Source organism: Caretta caretta, chromosome 12 (assembly GCF_965140235.1).
Source record: "Caretta caretta isolate rCarCar2 chromosome 12, rCarCar1.hap1, whole genome shotgun sequence".
Lineage (NCBI taxonomy): Eukaryota > Metazoa > Chordata > Testudines > Cheloniidae > Caretta > Caretta caretta.
The window spans coordinates 35840271-35860149 of NC_134217.1; the positions used below are offsets into that span (position 1 = coordinate 35840271).

Sequence of the window (19879 nt, forward strand, 5' to 3'; positions counted from 1 at the left end):
AAAACTGCAAAGTTGGCAAAGGGGACTTAAACAGGTATAGTCCTTGAAATTAATTTTAATTTTTTTAAGTGATTAGATTACATTGACTAGATGTAAAGCATCCAGCAATTGTCTCAATACCAAAATTGTTGTTCCTGTATTTATTTTATCACAAGATGCACGTATACTTTTGTTATATATTATTTGAGTTTTCTTACCCTGTTAGCTTTAAAATGTTATAAACTGCACTATGGGTAACAAGTTTAAAAATTATGAAGGTTATTTCTGTAGGAAAATGGTGAAGAACAATTTGACTTTACCTTTTATCCCTTTGAGTTAAAGGGCCATTGAAAATATATATGTTCATTTTCAGGTTTGCAGTTAATTTTTTTTGAAAAGTTTTACAAATACCGTGGCTTTAGGGTCACTGCCAGCAGATGAGCATTAAGCTCTCATTATTTAAAAAAGAGAAAAAATGTATTTTGTTAAAAGTTCATAAAAAAAATTGTTGTAAAATAGTGAGATTTAACATTTATATTTTGTGAAACTGAGTTTTTAACTTTAAGATGTGATTTTTTTCAAATTGCGTGTTGAGTACTTTAAAAGGATAGCTGAGTTAAAAAAACATTTTTTAAAAACAAATTCCCTTATTTTCAGCTGTTAGCAGCTGGAGTAAGTTAGAGCAGTCTTGGGGTTTCTCCATCTGTTCTGTGGATCCGCTCTACATAGAGCTGCAATAAAACAAAGCCACCTGTATGTACCTGATCAGCCAGACCATAGAATGTAGCCAAATAGGTGGTGAGGTATGTGTGTTTATCATATACATACATATACACACATGTTTAACTTTTTGTAATTCGTTAATACAAATAAATATATCAAAATATATGTACCAAAAACTTTAAAAAACCTAATGTCACTAAAAAATTTAATATTTTTAATGTTAAAATATTAAATTTTCTATTGATTTTTAGGGTCTCTAATGTTTTAAAAACATAAATCTGAATTTGGGGCCTAAATTGATCTGATACCTTTAAATCTGTCATGCAAGCATTCTAAAACTAACACAGTACTTCACATGCTTTGAGCTTAGTGGTTATCATTCGATTCTAATATTTGTATTAGGCTTTAATGGTTTTGGTCCAGTCTGGCATGGTGGTGAGTTCTGGCTTTATGGGAAGGTAAGAGCATTTATCAGCTTATCACTTCATCCAATTGGGCCCGTTAGCGTTTTGGCATGTTACATTTTAAGTGATTTGAAGTAGCAGCGTTGTGCAATTTAACGAAAAATCTGACTGACTTTAAAATTATCGTACCATAGGGAATTTACATTAGATTCTATATACCTATTATCAAAACAATGCATTGTTCTGTTTAAAAAAAAAACAACTTTCTAAAAATCCTTTTATCAATGATAGTACGTACGTACACACACTCTCTCTCTCTCTCGTCGTCGTCTCTGGAACAAACATTTTTAAATAACCCACCCAAAATTAATAGGCAAACATATCTTTGTTTCTTTTGAGGGGATATTGCATAGAGTGGAGAGTAGGAATCATTTAATAGTATTTTAAAAGTAATTTAAAATCACGAGACTTCTTATAAAGTGTATGACTGACTTCAACTTGGTGTGTTGATCTTACGTCTCTCAGTATCAACCCTAATCTGGAGGGACTATGTTGAGAGGAGAGAGGATAGTTCAGTCTCTGTGTTGATTGGATCCACATCATATGTGCATGCAGTGATGGCTTAGTTGTGTATAACCAACTCGGTTCATATAATATTAGTCAAATTGTGCCATGCATGTGTACACGAGCCACCTAGTGTCTTGTCCATCATGCAATAGTGAATAATTAGCTATTAAGCCATTTTGTATCAGTTAGAACTAGGGCTGTTGATTATTTGCAGTTAATTTACGTGATTAACTCAAAAAAATTAATCGCGATTAATCGCAGCTAAACAACAGAATACCAATTGAAATTTATTAAATATTTTGGATGTTCTTCTACATTTTCATATATATTGTATTCTTTGTTGTAATTGAAATCAAAGTGTATAATATTTTTTATTACAAGTATTTGCACTGTAAAAATGTTAAAAGAAATAGTATTTTTCAATTCACCTCATAGAAGCACTCTTTGTCATGAAAGTGCAACTTACAAATGTAGATTGTTGTTGTTATTACATAACTGCCATGCAAATGCCTGTTCTCACTTGCTGGTGACATTGTAAATAAGAACAGGGCAGCATTATCTCCTGTAAATGTAAACAAACTTGTTTGTCTTAGTGATTAGCTGGACAAGAAGTAGGACAGAGTGGACTTGCAAGCTCTAACATTGTACATTGTTTTATTTTTGAATGCAGTTTTTTTGTACATAATTCTACATTTGTAAGTTCAACTTTCATGATAAAGAGATTGTACTACAGTACTTGAATTAGATGAATTGAAAAATACCATTTCTTTTGTTTTTTACAGTGCAAATACTTGCAATCAGAAATAAAAATAAAGTGTGCACTGTACACTTTGTAGTCTTTGTTGTAATATAAATCAATATATTTGAAAATGTAGAAAGCATCCAAAAATATTTAAATAAATGGTATTCTAATCGTGATTAATTTTTTCTATCTCTTGACAGCCCTAGATAAAAGGCATTACCAGTTGTTGTCTTACCAGTCACTTTTAACTTCCAGCACCTCTGTTGCTTACATCAACAAAATATGTTGGTCTCAAGCTGGTAATGGTCTTAATGAACACGTAATAGGTATGGTTATTGTGCTCCTTGGGGATCAGTTCTTCCACAGACGCCTTTATCTTCTGACTGGCCTCTTACCACCTTTCCTGATATCAGAAGACATGTGGGAACATAGACTTGTAGGTTAATTTTCTGTCAAAACTTTCATTCCATTACTTTTGGCAAGATTTATTTTCTTGACCAAAACAGCTAAGTCAAATAACTTATATTGCTGTATCATAAGTGAACTTACATTAAAATCTAGCTTAATGCATACTGAATATCATTAGAATACTGTTATAATAGTTTATTTATAGGCATTGTGAGACTAAAATCCCCATTCTTAAATTATCCAAAAATTATTTCATTTTTGTTCAAAATTACTGCAAGAAGATTTTTAATAAATCTGTACTACTATTCTTCCACCAGGTGGGAGCAGAGACACATTTCATAATGGAGGTGTTTGTAATATAACAAAATAACAATATGATTATACTCAGTTTTCTTGAGCAGCTTGGATTTTGATAACTGGTTTTCAAAGGGAAGAGTTCACAGTAGAAATCATTCTCCAGTCAAAAGGAGACTGCCTTTAGTAACAGCTGGCTTACTTGTAATAAAGTGATTGTTGCAATATAGAGAGCTTCTGTGTGAATACTGGCCATTCAACTGAGAATCTAAATACCCCATTAAAACTTGTAATCACTGTGGTTTTCTGATCTTATGGGAAAAGATAAGTACTAATATTGATCATTGGCTGTAAGTGCCAGAAAACATTTAAAAACTTTGGATGTGAAATACATTAAGGTGCTGGTAGGGGGGTTGTATAAGTACATACAAATGTGTGTAAAATATGAAAAGAATTTCATTTTATTGTTTTGAATTCATCCCCTTTGCCTAACTCTGCTGTGCTCCATTTCAGGTCCTGATTCTCTTCTCCCTAGGTGGACCATAACTGTATACTCATTCTGTCAAACATTTATTTCTGTCTTGTTGTCCGAGTTCCCCAGGAAGCTCTGAAAACATCCTCCTCCTCCCATCTTGTGGTTCAAACGTAGGACTAGGAATGAGGAAATGTGGGTTCTGTTTCTGACATTATCCTAGATACGTGTGTGACCTTGGTCAGGTCACTTTTTTGTGCCTCAGTTTCACCAACTGTTAAATGGGGACTTAACCTCACAAGTTACCTGTGAGGTCTAACTTAAAGTTTGTAAAGTATTTGTACCTCAGATAGAAGGTGCTGTAGTAGTGCCAAAGAATAATTGCATAATCTTTTAGGACCTTTGTGATTTTAACCCTCTGCCTTCTAGAAGAACGTTCTATAAAGCTCAAACATGCCCCTTGTTGAGTGAAGTAATGAATTTTGCTCCAAGGGCTGACACGGACACAGCTACTGCCAGCCTAGGGACACAAGACTCAGAACTAGAAATGAAGCATGGCAGAGTTAGGTCATTGGGATGCCTTGGAAATATGAAATTGAAATGTGTTTTCTTATCACACCATACCTTGTAGACACTGGTTTAATTTTAGGGTTGCTCATGATTGCGGTCCTGCTAGGACTCTTAATGTTTGCCTGTCCACCTCAATAGTATTTGCCATTGAAACTTTCAATGTTCTTCAGCTCAGGGTTATAGTTAATCATAAGGAGATGTTGTAAAATCAATATTTAGTATGTTTTTTAAAATTTAAAAATGGAATGCTAACTCTAACTAGGTAGGGTCTATTAACTTGTTTTGGATGGATAGAGGATATCCACTCTGTTGTAAAGTGTCTATTTCTTCTCTTTTACTAGTATGTTAAGCTTTGAACTTGACCTCTTATTTAAAGGATGGTATTGATTAGGGAGAATTGATAAATTTCCCAGCAATTGGATTGAAATCATAAAAAGATCCTCAAAACAACATGTTTTTAAAACATAAATTACACTTGTGTTTGAGAGTATTTGTCTAGATCAGTGGTTCTCAATTTTTTTAATGCCATGACCCTATGTTAGAACATAAAAATTGTCAGTAATCTCCCACCTATTTAGTCATAAACAAAGGGGAAGAGAGTGTTTGTAAACCCACTTCTCCCTGGCGCCATCTCCGTCAGGCTAAAGCAGAGTGTTTTTTAATTGTTTATATGTGCATGACTATATTGAAATAGCTTTTAAGTGAATCTGTATAACTGCAGGAAACAAGTTATGACAATGTGAGGTCAAATGAAATTAAACAAAATGCTTTTAAAAGTTTTTGAAAACTCATTTCCTGGAGATGTTTTAGATCTAAACATTGTTTCCCAAACCAACTTTGTGGCCACAAGAGAATCATAGAATATCAGGGTTGGAAGGGACCTCAGGAGATCATCTAGTCCAACCCCTTGCTCAAAGCAGGACCAATCCCCAATTAAATCATCCCAGCCAGGGCTTTGTCAAGCCTGACCTTAAAAACTTCTAAGGAAGGAGATTCTACCACCTCCCTAGGTAACGCATTCCAGTGTTTCGCCACTCTCCTAGTGAAAAAGTTTTTCCTAATATCCAACCTAAACCTCCCCCACTGCAACTTGAGACCATTACTCCTTGTCCTGTCATCTTCTACCACTGAGAATAGTCTAGAACCATCCTCTTTGGAACCACCTCTCAGGTAGTTGAAAGCAGCTATCAAATCCCCTCTCATTCTTCTCTTCTGCAGACTAAACTAATCCCAGTTCCCTCAGCCTCTCCTCATAAGTCATGTGTTCCAGACCCCTAATCATTTTTGTTGCCTTTCGCTGGACTCTCTCCAATTTTTCCACATCCTTGTAGCGTGGGGCCCAAAACTGGACACAGTACTCCAGATGAGGCCTCACCAATGTCGAATAGAGGGGAACAATCACGTCCCTCGATCTGCTGGCAGTGCCCCTACTTATACATCCCAAAATGCCATTGGCCGTCTTGGCAACAAGGGCACACTGTTGACTCATATCCAGCTTCTCGTCCACTGTCACCCCTAGGTCCTTTTCTGCAGAACTGCTGCCTAGCCATTCGGTCCCTAGTCTGTAGCTGTGCATTGGATTCTTCCGTCCTAAGTGCAGGACCCTGCACTTATCCTTGTTGAACCTCATCAGATTTCTTTTGGCCCAATCCTCCAATTTGTCTAGGTCCCTCTGTATCCTATCCCTACCTGCCATCATATCAACGCTCTTCCTAGTTTAGTATCATCTGCAAATTTGCTGAGGGTGCAATCCACACCATCGTCCAGATCATTTATGAAGATATTGAACAAAACCGGCCCCAGGATCGACCCCTGGGGCTCTCCACTTGATACCAGCTGCCAACTAGACATGGAGCCATTGATCACTACCCATTGAGCCCGACAATCTAGCCAACTTTCTACCCACCTTATCGTCTATTCATCCAGCCCATACTTCTTTAACTTGCTGACAAGAATACTGTGGGAGACAGTGTCAAAAGCTTTGCTAAAGTCAAGAAACAATACATCCACTGCTTTCCCTTCATCCACAGAACCAGTAATCTCATCATGGAAGGCGATTAGATTAGTCAGGCATGATCTTCCCTTGGTGAATCCATGCTGACTGTTCCTGATCACTTTCCTCTCATGTAAGTGCTTCAGGATTTATTCCTTGAGGACCTGCTCCATGATTTTTCCAGGGACTGAGATGAGGTTTACTGGCCTGTAGTTCCCAGGATCCTCCTTCCCTTTTTTAAAGATGGGCACTACATTAGCCTTTTTCTAGTCGTCCGGGACTTCCCCCGATCACCATGAGTTTTCAAAGATAATGGCCAATGGCTCTGCAATCACAGCTGCCAACTCCTTTAGCACTCTCGGATGCAACGCATCCGGCCCCATGGACTGATGATAAAGGATAGAGGATGATAAAGATCCTAGCATTACTGGTTGTTTCTTCAGTTTACATCTGACTGTAAGAAAAACAAACAAAACTTTATTTTATTTGTGGTTCTGCCACTTACCTGTTGTGTGATTTTGGGCAAGTCACTTCACCTCTTTGTGCTTTCATTTCTCCTCCCACCCTTTTGTCTCTCTCGTCTATTTAGATATGCCTGCTGTGAACATGTTAAGTCTGATCGACATTAAAAAGTTAGGTTCGACTCAGCTATGTCACTCAGGGATGTGAAAAATCCGCAACCCATAGCGATATAATTGTTCCTGTTGTACACAGCGTTCGGTTGATGGAAAAATTTTGACCTAGCTACTAGAAAAGGAGTACTTGTAGCACCTTAGAGATTAACCAATTTATTTGAGCATGAGCTTTCGTGAGCTACAGCTCACTTCATCAGATGTATACCGTGGAAACTGCAGCAGACTTTATATACACACAGAGATCATGAAACAATACCTCCTCCCACCCCACTGTCCTGCTGGTAATAGCTTATCTAAAGTGATCATCAGGTGGGCCATTTCCAGCACAAATCCAGGTTTTCTCACCCTCCACCCCCCCACACAAATTCACTCTCCTGCTGGTGCTAGCCCATCCAAAGTGACAACTCTTTACATAATCAAGTCGGGCTATTTCCTGCATAAATCCAGGTTTTCTCACATCCTCCCCACCCCCATACACACACAAACTCACTCTCCTGCTGGTAATAGCTCATCTAAACTGACCACTCTCCAAGTTTAAATCCAAGTTAAACCAGAACATCTGGGGGGGGGGGGGGTAGGAAAAAACAAGAGGAAACAGGCTACCTTGCATAATGACTTAGCCACTCATTATGCAAGGTAGCCTGTTTCCTCTTGTTTTTTCCTACCCCCCCCCCCCAGATGTTCTGGTTTAACTTGGATTTAAACTTGGAGAGTGGTCAGTTTAGATGAGCTATTACCAGCAGGAGAGTGAGTTTGTGTGTGTATGGGGGTGGGGGGGATGTGAGAAAACCTGGATTTATGCAGGAAATAGCCCGACTTGATTATGTAAAGAGTTGTCACTTTGGATGGGCTAGCACCAGCAGGAGAGTGAATTTGTGTGGGGGGGTGGAGGGTGAGAAAACCTGGATTTGTGCTGGAAATGGCCCACCTGATGATCACTTTAGATAAGCTATTACCAGCAGGACAGTGGGGTGGGAGGAGGTATTGTTTCATGATCTCTGTGTGTATATAAAGTCTGCTGCAGTTTCCACGGTATACATCTGATGAAGTGAGCTGTAGCTCACGAAAGCTCATGCTCAAATAAATTGGTTAGTCTCTAAGGTGCTACAAGTACTCCTTTTCTTTTTGCGAATACAGACTAACACGGCTGTTACTCTGAGACCTAGCTACTGCCTCTTGTGGAGGTAGATTACCTATGCTAACGGGAGAACCTCTCCCATTGGCCTAGGTAGCATCTGCTCTGAACTTCTGCAGTGTTGCAGCTGCAGCATTTCAAGTGTAAACAACTGTCAGTCTCTTGTTGTGTTTATACAGAACCTAGCACAGTGTGGCCCCGTCTCATTAGGGCCCAGATGCTACTGTAATAAAAGTAGTAATAATAATCCACTCTTGTTATAAAGGTACACTATTTCCCTAAGCTCCACAAAAAGAAAAGGAGTACTTGTGGCACCTTAGAGACTAACCAATTTATTTGAGCATGAGCTTTCGTGAGCTACAGCTCACTTCATCAGATGTTTACCGTGGAAACTGCAGCAGACTTTATATACACACAGAAATCATGAAACAATACCTCCTCCCACCCCACTGTCCTGCTGGTAATAGCTTATCTAAAGTGATCCACATTTCACCTATCTTGTAAATGTGTTGTGGAGTGCTGTGCAGGTTCTAAACATCTCATCAGATTTTGAAACGAGCCCCACATCTAATGGTTCCTATGTAGGTTCTCAAATAAATGGCTATATTTACAAAACTGCTCATCCCCTGTTTTTCTGGCTTTTGCAAATCTGATCGCCTTATTTTGAAGCCTAAATGGGAGCTGAGCAGTTTTGGAAAGGTTGCCCTAACAATGGATGGTAAGCACTTTTGAAGATCTTGGCCACATTTTTAAAACGGGACAGGAGACACAGATGGGTATTTATGTAAATCAGTGAGTTATGCTTCCTTTGTTGGTCTGAAACAGCCAGTAACTAACATACATTATGTTAACATCAGTCCCTGCTGGTGCACAAAGATATTTTGGATACAAAATTGTGTAAACTGAAAGAGCTGTCAATTTCAGTTCCATTCAAACCAAGAGAGAAGTTTGCTAAATTTTCAAGTAAAATTGGTTGCAGGGGATTACAACTAACGAAGATTTATATTTTTTTTTAAAAAAAAAACCTATGCACACCGCAGTCTTGTTATGGTTTTTATAAGATCATAGGAGTAGGAATATTATTAAAGATTTGATATTAACCCTCACCCAAATTGGAGATAATCTTTCACTGAAAAGGATGTATCTGATATGCTGAGGAGTACTGCGGACTGCATCTTTGAGGCTGGATGTGAACGCACCCTTTAATTAATATAACTTTCAGAATGAATTAATCAGAAGCCACCAACCTAAGAGATAAGGGGTTTGTGAACCTGCTCTGGAATTTGGATTAAGTGGATGGAGGGCTTTTTTTGAGTATTGGTGTGTGTGTGAGGGAAGGCAGAGGCAAAAAAAGCAAGAAAGCCAAGCAGTAGCTGGTGAGCACAGTGTGATCCTTGAGAGAGAGCTTTTGTGTCTGTTGGCTAAAGAGGATTGGAGCTGTAAGCTAAGAAACTGCTTCTTTTGTTCTTCATTCATTCCGCATTCAGAGAAGCGGGACATGTACATTACTTGCAAATAAACAAGATTGCATCTGAGAAAGTACCAGACTCCATTAATTTCTACATCCAACTGGAACATCCATAGGGTCCTAAACTTTGACTGGCTGTGTGGGTCAAAAAGGGGCAACAGTACTTTAAATTTAGCCAAAAACAGGCTTTGAGGCAGAAAAATTTGTTGTTAGGAATTTAGAGGAGTGACTTGCATTGTATAGTTGAATTAACTTGGTGTTTGCTAGTTACCTTGTACATTTCTTTGATGCTAAACTTACTATTTTTAATTCTACAGAATTACTGGAGAATGTAAAATTAATACATAAACCAGTATCTTTGCAACCACGAGGGCTGATCAATAAAGGAAACTGGTGCTATATCAACGCTGTATCCTTACCTTGGGGAAATGAAATCTAATTTAAATGCATTAATTTGTATGGTATGGTAATTGTCAGTGTTATCTAGAATACACAATAGACCTGCAGCATTAGATTGACAGTGGTTCTAATTAGCTGCATTAACTGTCTGAATTATCAGTTTTGCATACAATTAAAAAATATTTGTACACTTCAGCAATGGTTATTTTATGTTTCAAAAGTCCTTTCAGTTGTATACCAAAAGAAATAGTGGGTTCTTCTTTGAGGAGTGTCCCTGTGGGTGCTCCATTGCAGGTGTTGGTGCATCCCCTGCCTTTGATCGGAGAATTTCAGCAGCAGTGCTCATCTGGGTTGCGCATGCACTTTCCCCGTCTCGTGCTGCTGTCGGCACCAATCTAGTGCCATGTGACCTGACCCTCCTCAGTTCTTTCTCAACCGTCCTAGGCCTGAGATGGAGCTCCCAGCAGTGTTAAGACTGATAGCTATACTTAGAATTTAGAATAGTTTAGAGTAGTCTTTTTAGTACCCTAGTTAGGTTTACTTATCTCTTGTCCCCCATTTATATTCTTTTCCCCATTTATATATCCACTTCACTGCTGGCTCCTCCATCCTCTAGTGAGGAAGTAGATACTGAAGAGGAGTGTGCCTTCTCATCTCAGCGCTCCTCTCCCATTCAATCTACTGCAGCTCTGGGTCCACCTGTGCAATCTTAAAATTCATCAGAGGGCTGACGTTCAGGTATGGCCACCCATGGATGCCACCGCTTATGCCATTCCCCACTCAATGGCCCTACTGGGAACCCTGGATCACATAGGGGAGACAGTACTCCAGACTCCCAAGTCGATACCAGGAGAGGATTAGATCTCCCCCACCACCCTCAGTTGCTGCACCTTCAGAGTCTCCTGAGGAAAGCGTTGAAGAACAGGAGAGAGTCTGGGAACAAGATACATCACCAACATTTCTTCCTTGTCCCCAGATGAGGCCATAATGCCGCTGCCGCCTACATTTGCAGATGATCTTAAACACTTTCAAGAATTCTTTAAAAGAATCACTGATACAAATGCCTGGACATTCTCCATATGTCCTCCTCATCTAAAATTGCACTTCCCATAAATGACACATTCATGGAGCCAGCCAAAAACATATGGCAAATCCCAGCTATGATACTGCCCACCTGCAAGTGACTAGATAAGAAGTACTACATTCCCCTACAGGACTAGGGTTCTTATTTTCTCAGCCCACACCAAATTCAGTAGTGGTTGATGCTGTCAACCAACGAGACAGACAACAGCAACCTAGATCCACTCCATACAACAAAGAGTGGAAATGTTTGGATCTTTTTGGTTGTAGGGCGTATTCATATGCCACTCATCAGTTCTGGATTGCCAGCTATGCTGCCCTGATGGCAAAATACAACCACACAAATTATTCCAAACTTGCTGAATTTATTTACGTCATACTGGAGAATGAGACCCAGTTTAAGTCCATAATTTCAGAGGGCCAGCGCCTATCCAGAACCGCCTTTAGATGCAGCCAGTACAGCAGTGCGTTCCACGGCCACTGCCATAGTTATGTATCAAGTTTCACGACTCCACCGGACTGGCTTCTCAAGGGAGGTACAATCCACTGTCAAGGACCTCCCATTGGATGGCCAGAAGCCGTTGGTGGCAAAAACTGATGAGTCACTTCATACCCTGAAAGACTCAAGGGTGACGCTCCACTCCCTGGGTATATACACCCCCTACGTCAAAAAGAAAACTGGGTAAATACTACCCTATACAGCACGCAGGGTCTGTCCCATGCACCTCACTACAGAGGCACTATGATATGTAAAGGCAAAGACAGAAGTGTCCAAAGCGTCACCAACCTCCAGCTCAATCATCGACATCCCACCAGCTCTCTGCAAAACAACAATTTTGAGGGTTTGGTTGAGGGCCTAAAAGATCTTCCCCATTCTTCTGTGCTGATGCCATCATTAACCATCCCCCATTTCGGATACCGGTTGATCCCTTTCTATCCAGCATGGCAATCCATCACTGCGGACAAATGGGTTCTGGAGATAATCCATTCAGGCTATACAATACCATTCATCTCCATCTCCTCCACCCATCCTCCCTCCTAATCCCTCTTCAGGGACCTCTCTCAAGAACACTTTCTACAGTAAGAAGTAAACCACTTCCTACATCTGGGTACTTTGGAACACATACCATCACAACACAGAAGGGGAAGGGCTTTTAGTCCCACTACTACTTAACCCAGCAAGAGAACGGAAGATGGAGGCCTAGCTTAGACTTCAGAAAACTCAGCAAATTAGTAAGGGTCCAATGGTTCAGGATGGTCACATTAGCAACAATAATACCAGCACTGGAATGGGGGGGACTGGTTTTCAGCCCTCGACTTCCAAGATGCCTATTTTCATGTAACCATATATCTCGCGCACAGGAGGTTCCTCAAGTTTACTCTGGACACAGAATGTTATCAATACAAAGTTCTGCCATTTGGCCTGTCAGCAAGACTTTGGGTTTTTGCCAAAGTGCTCGTGGTAGTGGTGGCATACCTCCACAAACTCCACAGATGGAGTGACGGTTTTTCCCTAACTGGACGATAGTGCTGTGATAGAACCGTCTGCATATCACACAGACACAGCCTAAACGGATGACTCATAATGCCATTCAGTGTCAGACTCACTACACTGGTGGACATAACCCAACAGTGTGTGCGTGGGAGTTCCTTTCACACAGACTGCACCTTCATTGATTCTCACAACCAGCGCCTCCTTCATAGGTTGGGTGGCTCGCCTACAATGTCACACAATTCAGGGCAGGTGGTTTCCTGTGTAAACACTGTTACACATAAATCTCATTTCACAGTTCGTGCTTGCATTTTCTACCATTGATGAGGAATGAGACTATATGGGTAATGATAGACAACGTTGCCTGCATTCTTAGTCACTATTACGTCTGCCAATGAGTGGCAGAGTTAGGAGCCCTCATGGCACACCCATCTTATACTATCTTCTTCAAAGATAAGGTTACCCTAAGACCTCACCCTAAATTTTTACATAAAGTGCCATTCTCTTTCCACCTGAGCCAACCAATCCATCTTCCCTCATTCTTCCCCAAACCTTATGGGAGCAAACGGGACTCAATATTACACACCCTGGATGTCACACACGCCTTAGTGTTCCACCTTGAGAGAAGCAAGACCTTCAGAAAGTCACTAAAACCTCAGTTACTGCATAAGATGAGTAACCTTCTTTTCTTTGAGGAGTGTCCCTGTGGGTGCTCCACTTCAGGTGACTGTCGAACAGTGCCCCACGGTGGATGGAAGGGGCTTTGGAGTTGTATGAGTAATTGATAATACTCTTAAGTCCTACCAATGCATCCAATCTTGAGCTCTGATCTATCGCATAGTGTTTTGTAAAGGTGTGCACGGATGCCCAGCATTATATATGTTCATGATTGGCACGCTATTGAGAAAAGCTACTAAGATTGATAATGGCCTGGCAGAGTGGGTTCAGGTCTTCAGTGGGGGTTGTATGTCATGCTGTTGGTAGCACAGGTGAATGTATCCAGAAATCCATTTGGACAGCTTCTGCTTGGAAATGGCAGAACCTTCAGATAGTTCCGAAATTGAAATAAAAAGTTCTTTTGAGATGGTGTCCCTGTGAGTGCTCCACTACCCACCCTTCTCCTCTCTACTTCAGAGTTCAGTCTGTGGACTCGGGGTGAAGAAGGAACTGAGGGTGGTCTGGTTGCATGGTTCTTGATAGGCTCCAACAATGGTGTGAGACGGGGAGAGTGCATGCGCAACTCAGACAAGTACTGCTGCTAAAATTCTCCAATCAAAGGCTCAGGGGTGCACCAACACCTGAAATTGAGCACCCACAAGGACACCATCTCGAAGAACCTCATTTACTGCACAGGGTGAGTAACCTCTTTTCAGGTGAACTAAAAAAAAAGAGAGAAATACAAGACTTACTAGTCTTCTATATCATACCCTCAAAAATATGTCTGCTTCATTCCATTCATTCATTCATGAGAAGCTATCTGTCCTAAGACATGATTAAATAGGCATACTCAGATATGAGTATTTGGTTTTATTGTTGACATGGGATTTTTTGTTCATTTATTTGGGATTTTTTCATACTGTGTGAGGCCTGACAAACAAGAGACAAATGCCATCTTGCTTTGTCTTGTGGCTTCTCTCTGCAATAGTTTTTCAGATAGGATCTTTCAGACTATCACATGTAGTTTTATATTGTTGGGAACAGTCAGAGGGAAGTTTTACAGAAGTTCTCTCCTTTTCCTAAACTATATAGCACACTTACCTTTATTTGAAATGTTAAAATTAAAAATTAGGGCTGTCAATCACAGTTAACTCACACGATTAACTCAAAAAAATTAATTGCAATTTAAAAAATTAATTGTGATTAATCACGGTTTTAATTGTACTGTTAAACAATAGAATACCAATTGAAATGTATTAAATATTTTGGATGTTTTACTACATTTTCAAGTATATTGATTTCAATTACAACACAATACAACGTGTACAGTACTCACTTTATATTATTTTTATTACAAATATTTGCACTGTAAAAATGATAAACGAAATAGTATTTTTTCAGTTCACCGCATACAAGTACCATAGTGCAATCTCTTTGCCGTGAAAGCACAACTTACAAATTAGTTTACGTAATTGCACTCAAAAACAAAACAATATAAAACTTTGGAGTCTGCAAGTCCACTCAGTCCTACTACTTGTTCAGCCAATTGCTAAGAGAAACAAATTTGTTTATATTTACGGGAGATATTGCTGCCTACTTCTTATTTACCATGTCACCTGAAAGTGAGCACAGATGTTCTCATGGGACTAATGTAACTGGCATTGCAAGATATTTACATGCCAGCTCTGCTAAACATTCATATGCCTCTTCATGCTTTGGCCACCATTCCAGAGGATATGCTTCCATGCTGATGATGCATGTTAAAAAAATGTGTTAATTAAATTTGTGACTGAACTCCTTGAGGGAGAATTGTATACCTCCTGCTCTGTGTTTTACCCGCATTCTGCCATATATTTCATGTTATAGCGGTCTCGGACGATGACCCATCACCAGCATGTTGTTCGTTTTAAGAACACTTTCACTGCAGATTTGACAAAACGCAAAGAAGGTACCAATGTGAGATTTCTAAAGATAGCTATGGCACTCGACCAAAGATTAAAGAATCTGAAGTGCCGTCCAAAATCTGATTGGAATAGGGTGTGGAGCAAGGCGCTAGTGTGGAAACTACAGAACCCAAACCGCCAAAAAAGAAAATCAACCTTCTGCTGGTGGCATATGAATCAGATGATGAACATGCGTGGGTCTGCACTGCTTTGGATCGTTATCGTGCAGAACCCTCCATCAGCATGGATGCATGTCCTTTGGAATGCTGGTTGAAGCGTGAGGGACATAATGAATCTTTAGTGCATCAGGCACGTAAATATCTTGCAACACTGGCTACAACAGTGCCGTGTGAACGCCTGTTCTCACTTTCAGGTGACATTGTAAATGAGAAGCGGGCAGCATTATCTCCCGTAAATATAAACAAACTTGTTTGTCTGAGTGATTGGATGAACAAGAAGTAGAACTAAGTGGACTTTGTTTTATTTTTGAATGCCATTATTTTTTGTCCATAATTCAACATTTGTAAGTTCAACTTTCATGATAGATTGCACTACAGTACTTGTATTAAGTGAATTGTAAAATAGAGCGAGAATATTTATAATAAAAAAATATAATGTGAGCACTGTATACTTTCTATTCTGTGTTGTAATTGAAATCAATATATTTGAAAATGTGGAAAACATCCAAAAATATTTATATAAATTTATACAAATAGTATTCTATTATTGTTTAACAGCGTGATTAATTGCAGTTAATTTTTTTAATCGCTTGACAGCCCTAGTTAAAATATGTGACTAGAATAAAATTATATCATGCGATATTGTAGGTTTATTTTCAAGTGACTCTTGTGAATTGAAAGCAGGAGCATTTTCTTTTAACAGGATGGGGAAAATCCTTTCATTAATTTAATTTTGATTGTTGCATTGGTCCTTTGTATGCACATAAAGGATTTTACTTCCTGCACTGCACAAAGTTTGTCTTTGGATATTTAATGTATATACTATATTTTCTGAATAGCTCCTTAATACAATGGACAGACACTGCAGGCTTTGGTTGCTTGCCCTCCGATGTATCACCTAATGAAGTCAATTCCAGTGTATTCAAAATCACAGCGGCCATGCACCTCAACACCAATGATAGACAGTTTGTAAGTAATTTGTTGGAAAATCTTAGTATTTAGTTTCATAGTTTTAAATAGTTGAACACAGAGGTCTAACAAACCATTGTAGTATTGCAGTTGATGAAACTTGATACATAATTACATTCAGTAGGCTATGGGTTTTGGTTTGTTTAATGACACTTGGCTTTTGTAGTCAGCTTGTGGTTTTAATTATGGTAGACAGTGAAGGGAGGAGAGTATTTATTTAATCTTTGCTCAGGAACAGTTCAGGAACATCACTTTAGATATATCAAAGTGCAGTGAATCTGCAACAGTAGATTGTAATAAAGCTCCAAGACCTAAATTATCCATTTTTACCTTAGCAGTGACCATGTTAATTTTCACATATTTGAACCTAATATTACTCACTTTATTATAGTATGTTCTTAGCTTGATTTTGGCCTGCCAGGACCCACTTTGATCTAATATTTTAACTGATTTGCATGGGAATCGATCCTGTATTAATAAATAATATTTAGTTAACATGCTGGTGATGCCCAGTTGTTTCCTTTCTATTTCAGTGTTCGTCTCATGAACGAGTTCACTAATATGCCAGTACCTCCTAAAGCAAAACAAGGTGAGTGGGGAAAGAGTCTTCAAAATAGATTGCTAAACATCAAATGGTATAAGCTCTTTGAGGGCAGGATCCTCTCCTTATTGTGTGTTTTGGGTGGTGCCTGATATAATGGGTTTGGAGTTCATAAGCACTACTGCAATATACATAATTTTCCAAATATGACTTGTGCTGTACCTGAAAAGGATCCATCACATACATAAGGAAAGAAAGAGCATTTTTCTTTGTAATTAAGCTGTCTCATGGGTTTCATTTTATCTCAGACTAATCCATGGTATTATGCATTTACAAAAAAAATAGTTTTACTTGAGGAATTTATGTGCATTTGTTATACTATTCTGGGTTAGATAATTAATGGTAGTGTTTCTTGCTACAAAAAGACACTATGGAAATGAGTCATCAGTTCCAATGATTTCCAAACAGGTGAGACATTTCTTTGGTTTGTCTTTTAGTTTTTGCCTCTGTGAAACAAATCAATCTTATGTGATTAATTTTTGGGGTCATTTTAACTACACATGGTAATTTGTCAGCATAGTTTCTGAGGCCAGATGTCTTCATTAGTTTGAACATTCAGTGTCAATAATTTTTATGGGTTTTTCCCAACCCCACAATTTGCCCGCCTGATTTTGACCTGCCTCGTTGCCAGTGGTCCCTGTTGAACAGGTTCCGGACCGGGCAAGGTCTCTGTGCAGCCAACCAGTATCGCTGGGGCCTTTGTGACAGCCTTTTGTGCAGCTGCGGTGCAACGCAGACGATGACGCACATTGTCAATGAATGCCTGCTGACTAGATTCAGCGGTGGCCTAGAAGAACTGCATCATGCCAGTGAAGATGCCATCGCTTGGCTACACAACTATGCACATGCTAGATAAATAAATGGGTTTTTCCTTAGTTGATATATAATGTAACAAGTGACCCATTAGTAATAGGAACATAAACTTAAGAATAGGTTTTTCTATGAGTACAACGTAGACACACGGAAAAAACCCAAATTCCAGAATTGTAAATTCATTCATTTTCTCATATGTTCTGGTCAGCTCCATTTGGTAAAGTGTAAGAGACTAACATCTTTTAAAATACTGACTTGGTGTTAGCTTTTTCTGGACCATCTACATATTCAAGTAGACACATGATGCTTAAGGAAAGTTGCAGAAGAAAAGGCCATATTGTAGAGATTCTTAAGAGAATCTTAGTTGGTAAAATACTATTTTAAAATCAGTTCTGGATTCCAAAACCACTTAAGATCTCTGAAGCCTGTGTAACAGGCGTAAAACAGAAAAAAGGGTGTGTGTGGGGTACAGTTCTTAACACTGTTAGATAAAGTGCTCTAACTGGATGAAATAGTGAGAGTTGCAGGTGACACTTTATGTGAATGCTGATAGTAGCTAATACAATGCTATACTAAAATATGTCTGTTTAAAAAAAATAAACACCACACACCATTTGTTAAGTTAGAGGATGAAGATGTTCTTTTTGTTTGGGCAGGTTTTGTGGAGTAAAATTAATGCATTTATGCTAGAGCGGTGAATGTTCTTATAAAGGGGGAAAATATAAGTTCTTGAAACATTTTTTGACATTGAACTTGTTAGTCATTAATACACTTTAATAGTTTCTCTGAAAAACATAAAAATTTAAATCTTAATACAGTCAGTCTTCCTTTGGTCAAACAGTTCATAACATGTCATTTGAGTATGGTTTATTTCAGCTGCTTGGTCATATAACTATTTGTTGAAGCAGTGAGTCAAGCTTTCCTCTTAATCTTTCCACTTCATGCTTTCTCAATATTGATTATTTTGATATTATGTCATTCCATTTGCCTTGCAGCTTTAGGTGATAAAATTGCGAGAGACATCCGGCCTGGAGCTGCCTTTGAACCAACATACATCTATAGGCTCCTGACGGTTATCAAGTCAAGCCTGTCAGAAAAGGTGCTGTTTAAAAATCTTTAAAGTGCGTGTCTCTAACGGTGTACATAAAGTAAATTGCATTTCAAAGCAGCCAGTATTCGTAATATTATTTTTCTTAACAAAATAAAAGCCATAAAATCAGTCCTGTGTGTTTCACACAAAAACTATATTTCACAGTTAAAGTTAGTTTTTCTCTCCTAGGCTCTGAGTTCTGTCATAACTGATAGTGCTGTCTGATACAAAATACCTTGCAGTTTCACTAAAGTATCTGAAAATTAAGGAGACAATGTCCTGAATCTACTTAAAATTGTAGACACCATACAGCGATATAATAATTTTAAAAATTAATCTTGTATTCAGGGCAGACAAGAAGATGCTGAAGAATATCTGGGATTTATCCTAAATGGGCTACATGAGGAAATGCTGACCCTAAAGAAACTTCTTTCCCCACACAATGAAAGTAAGCTCTTTTGTACCAAGCTGAATTCATTTTCAAATACTTATTGTAAAAATGGTTTTCTTTTTTGGAAGGGTGAAAGGAGGGAGGATGAGTTAACTCGAGGAGAGTGGTTTGAACGTGTGGGGAAGATGCCAGTTATGATATAGCTCCAGAGGGAGCTTACACAAAAGACAGAAATCTATAGCTTTTTTTTTTTTTTAACAGGTTTTCATTGTGAAAATCAGTAAATAGATAGAATGGGACCATACATGCCAAATTTAATTGTGGAGACCTTTTTTTTTTTTTTTTTTTGGCAAAGATACGAGGTGTTATAATGAAAGCTACTGAACAAATGAGGTGTTTCCCCAGTTAGGTTGGTCATATAGTCATATTGGACTTGATCTGATAATAAAGTAGCTTCTTGTTGAAGGTATGAACTCCCTTCCTTAGTTGCTGGCTTCTGTATTGTAAGTGTACCTAACTCAAGTGAGAGAATGATCAAAACTCAGGATGATTTACTTTAAAACAGATTTTGTCTACCAGTTATAGCTGTGGTTTCCAACTATTCACAGTATCTAAATTATGGTTTTAAAATTGCTTTTTCTACCTGATTGAGACAGTGTAGCGCAGCGGTGGACAACCTGTGGCCCAAGGGCCCGCCGCTTCCCGCAACTCCTATTGGCCGAGAACGGCGAACCGATGCCACTGGGAGCTGCGGGCGGCCGTATAAATATAAACAAACGGTCTGGCGGCCCACCAGCGGATTACCCTTATGGGCTGCATGCGGCCCGCATGTTCACCACCACCTGTGTAGTTTATGTCAGTGACCTCTGATCAAC

General features: G+C 39.0%; 1 protein-coding gene across 4 annotated transcripts in view; it reads left to right on the plus strand.

The window, feature by feature from the left end:
• Positions 1-19879, plus strand: part of USP10 (ubiquitin specific peptidase 10) — a 75780-nt gene that overhangs the window by 39370 nt on the left and 16531 nt on the right. For all 4 annotated transcript variants that reach the window (XM_048870816.2, XM_048870820.2, XM_048870817.2 and 1 more), the window contains 5 exons: positions 9708-9799; positions 16000-16109; positions 16643-16698; positions 18519-18622; positions 18962-19061. In XM_048870816.2, coding sequence (XP_048726773.1) covers positions 9708-9799; positions 16000-16109; positions 16643-16698; positions 18519-18622; positions 18962-19061 — 462 coding nt within the window. The remainder of the gene's footprint in view (positions 1-9707; positions 9800-15999; positions 16110-16642; positions 16699-18518; positions 18623-18961; positions 19062-19879) is intronic.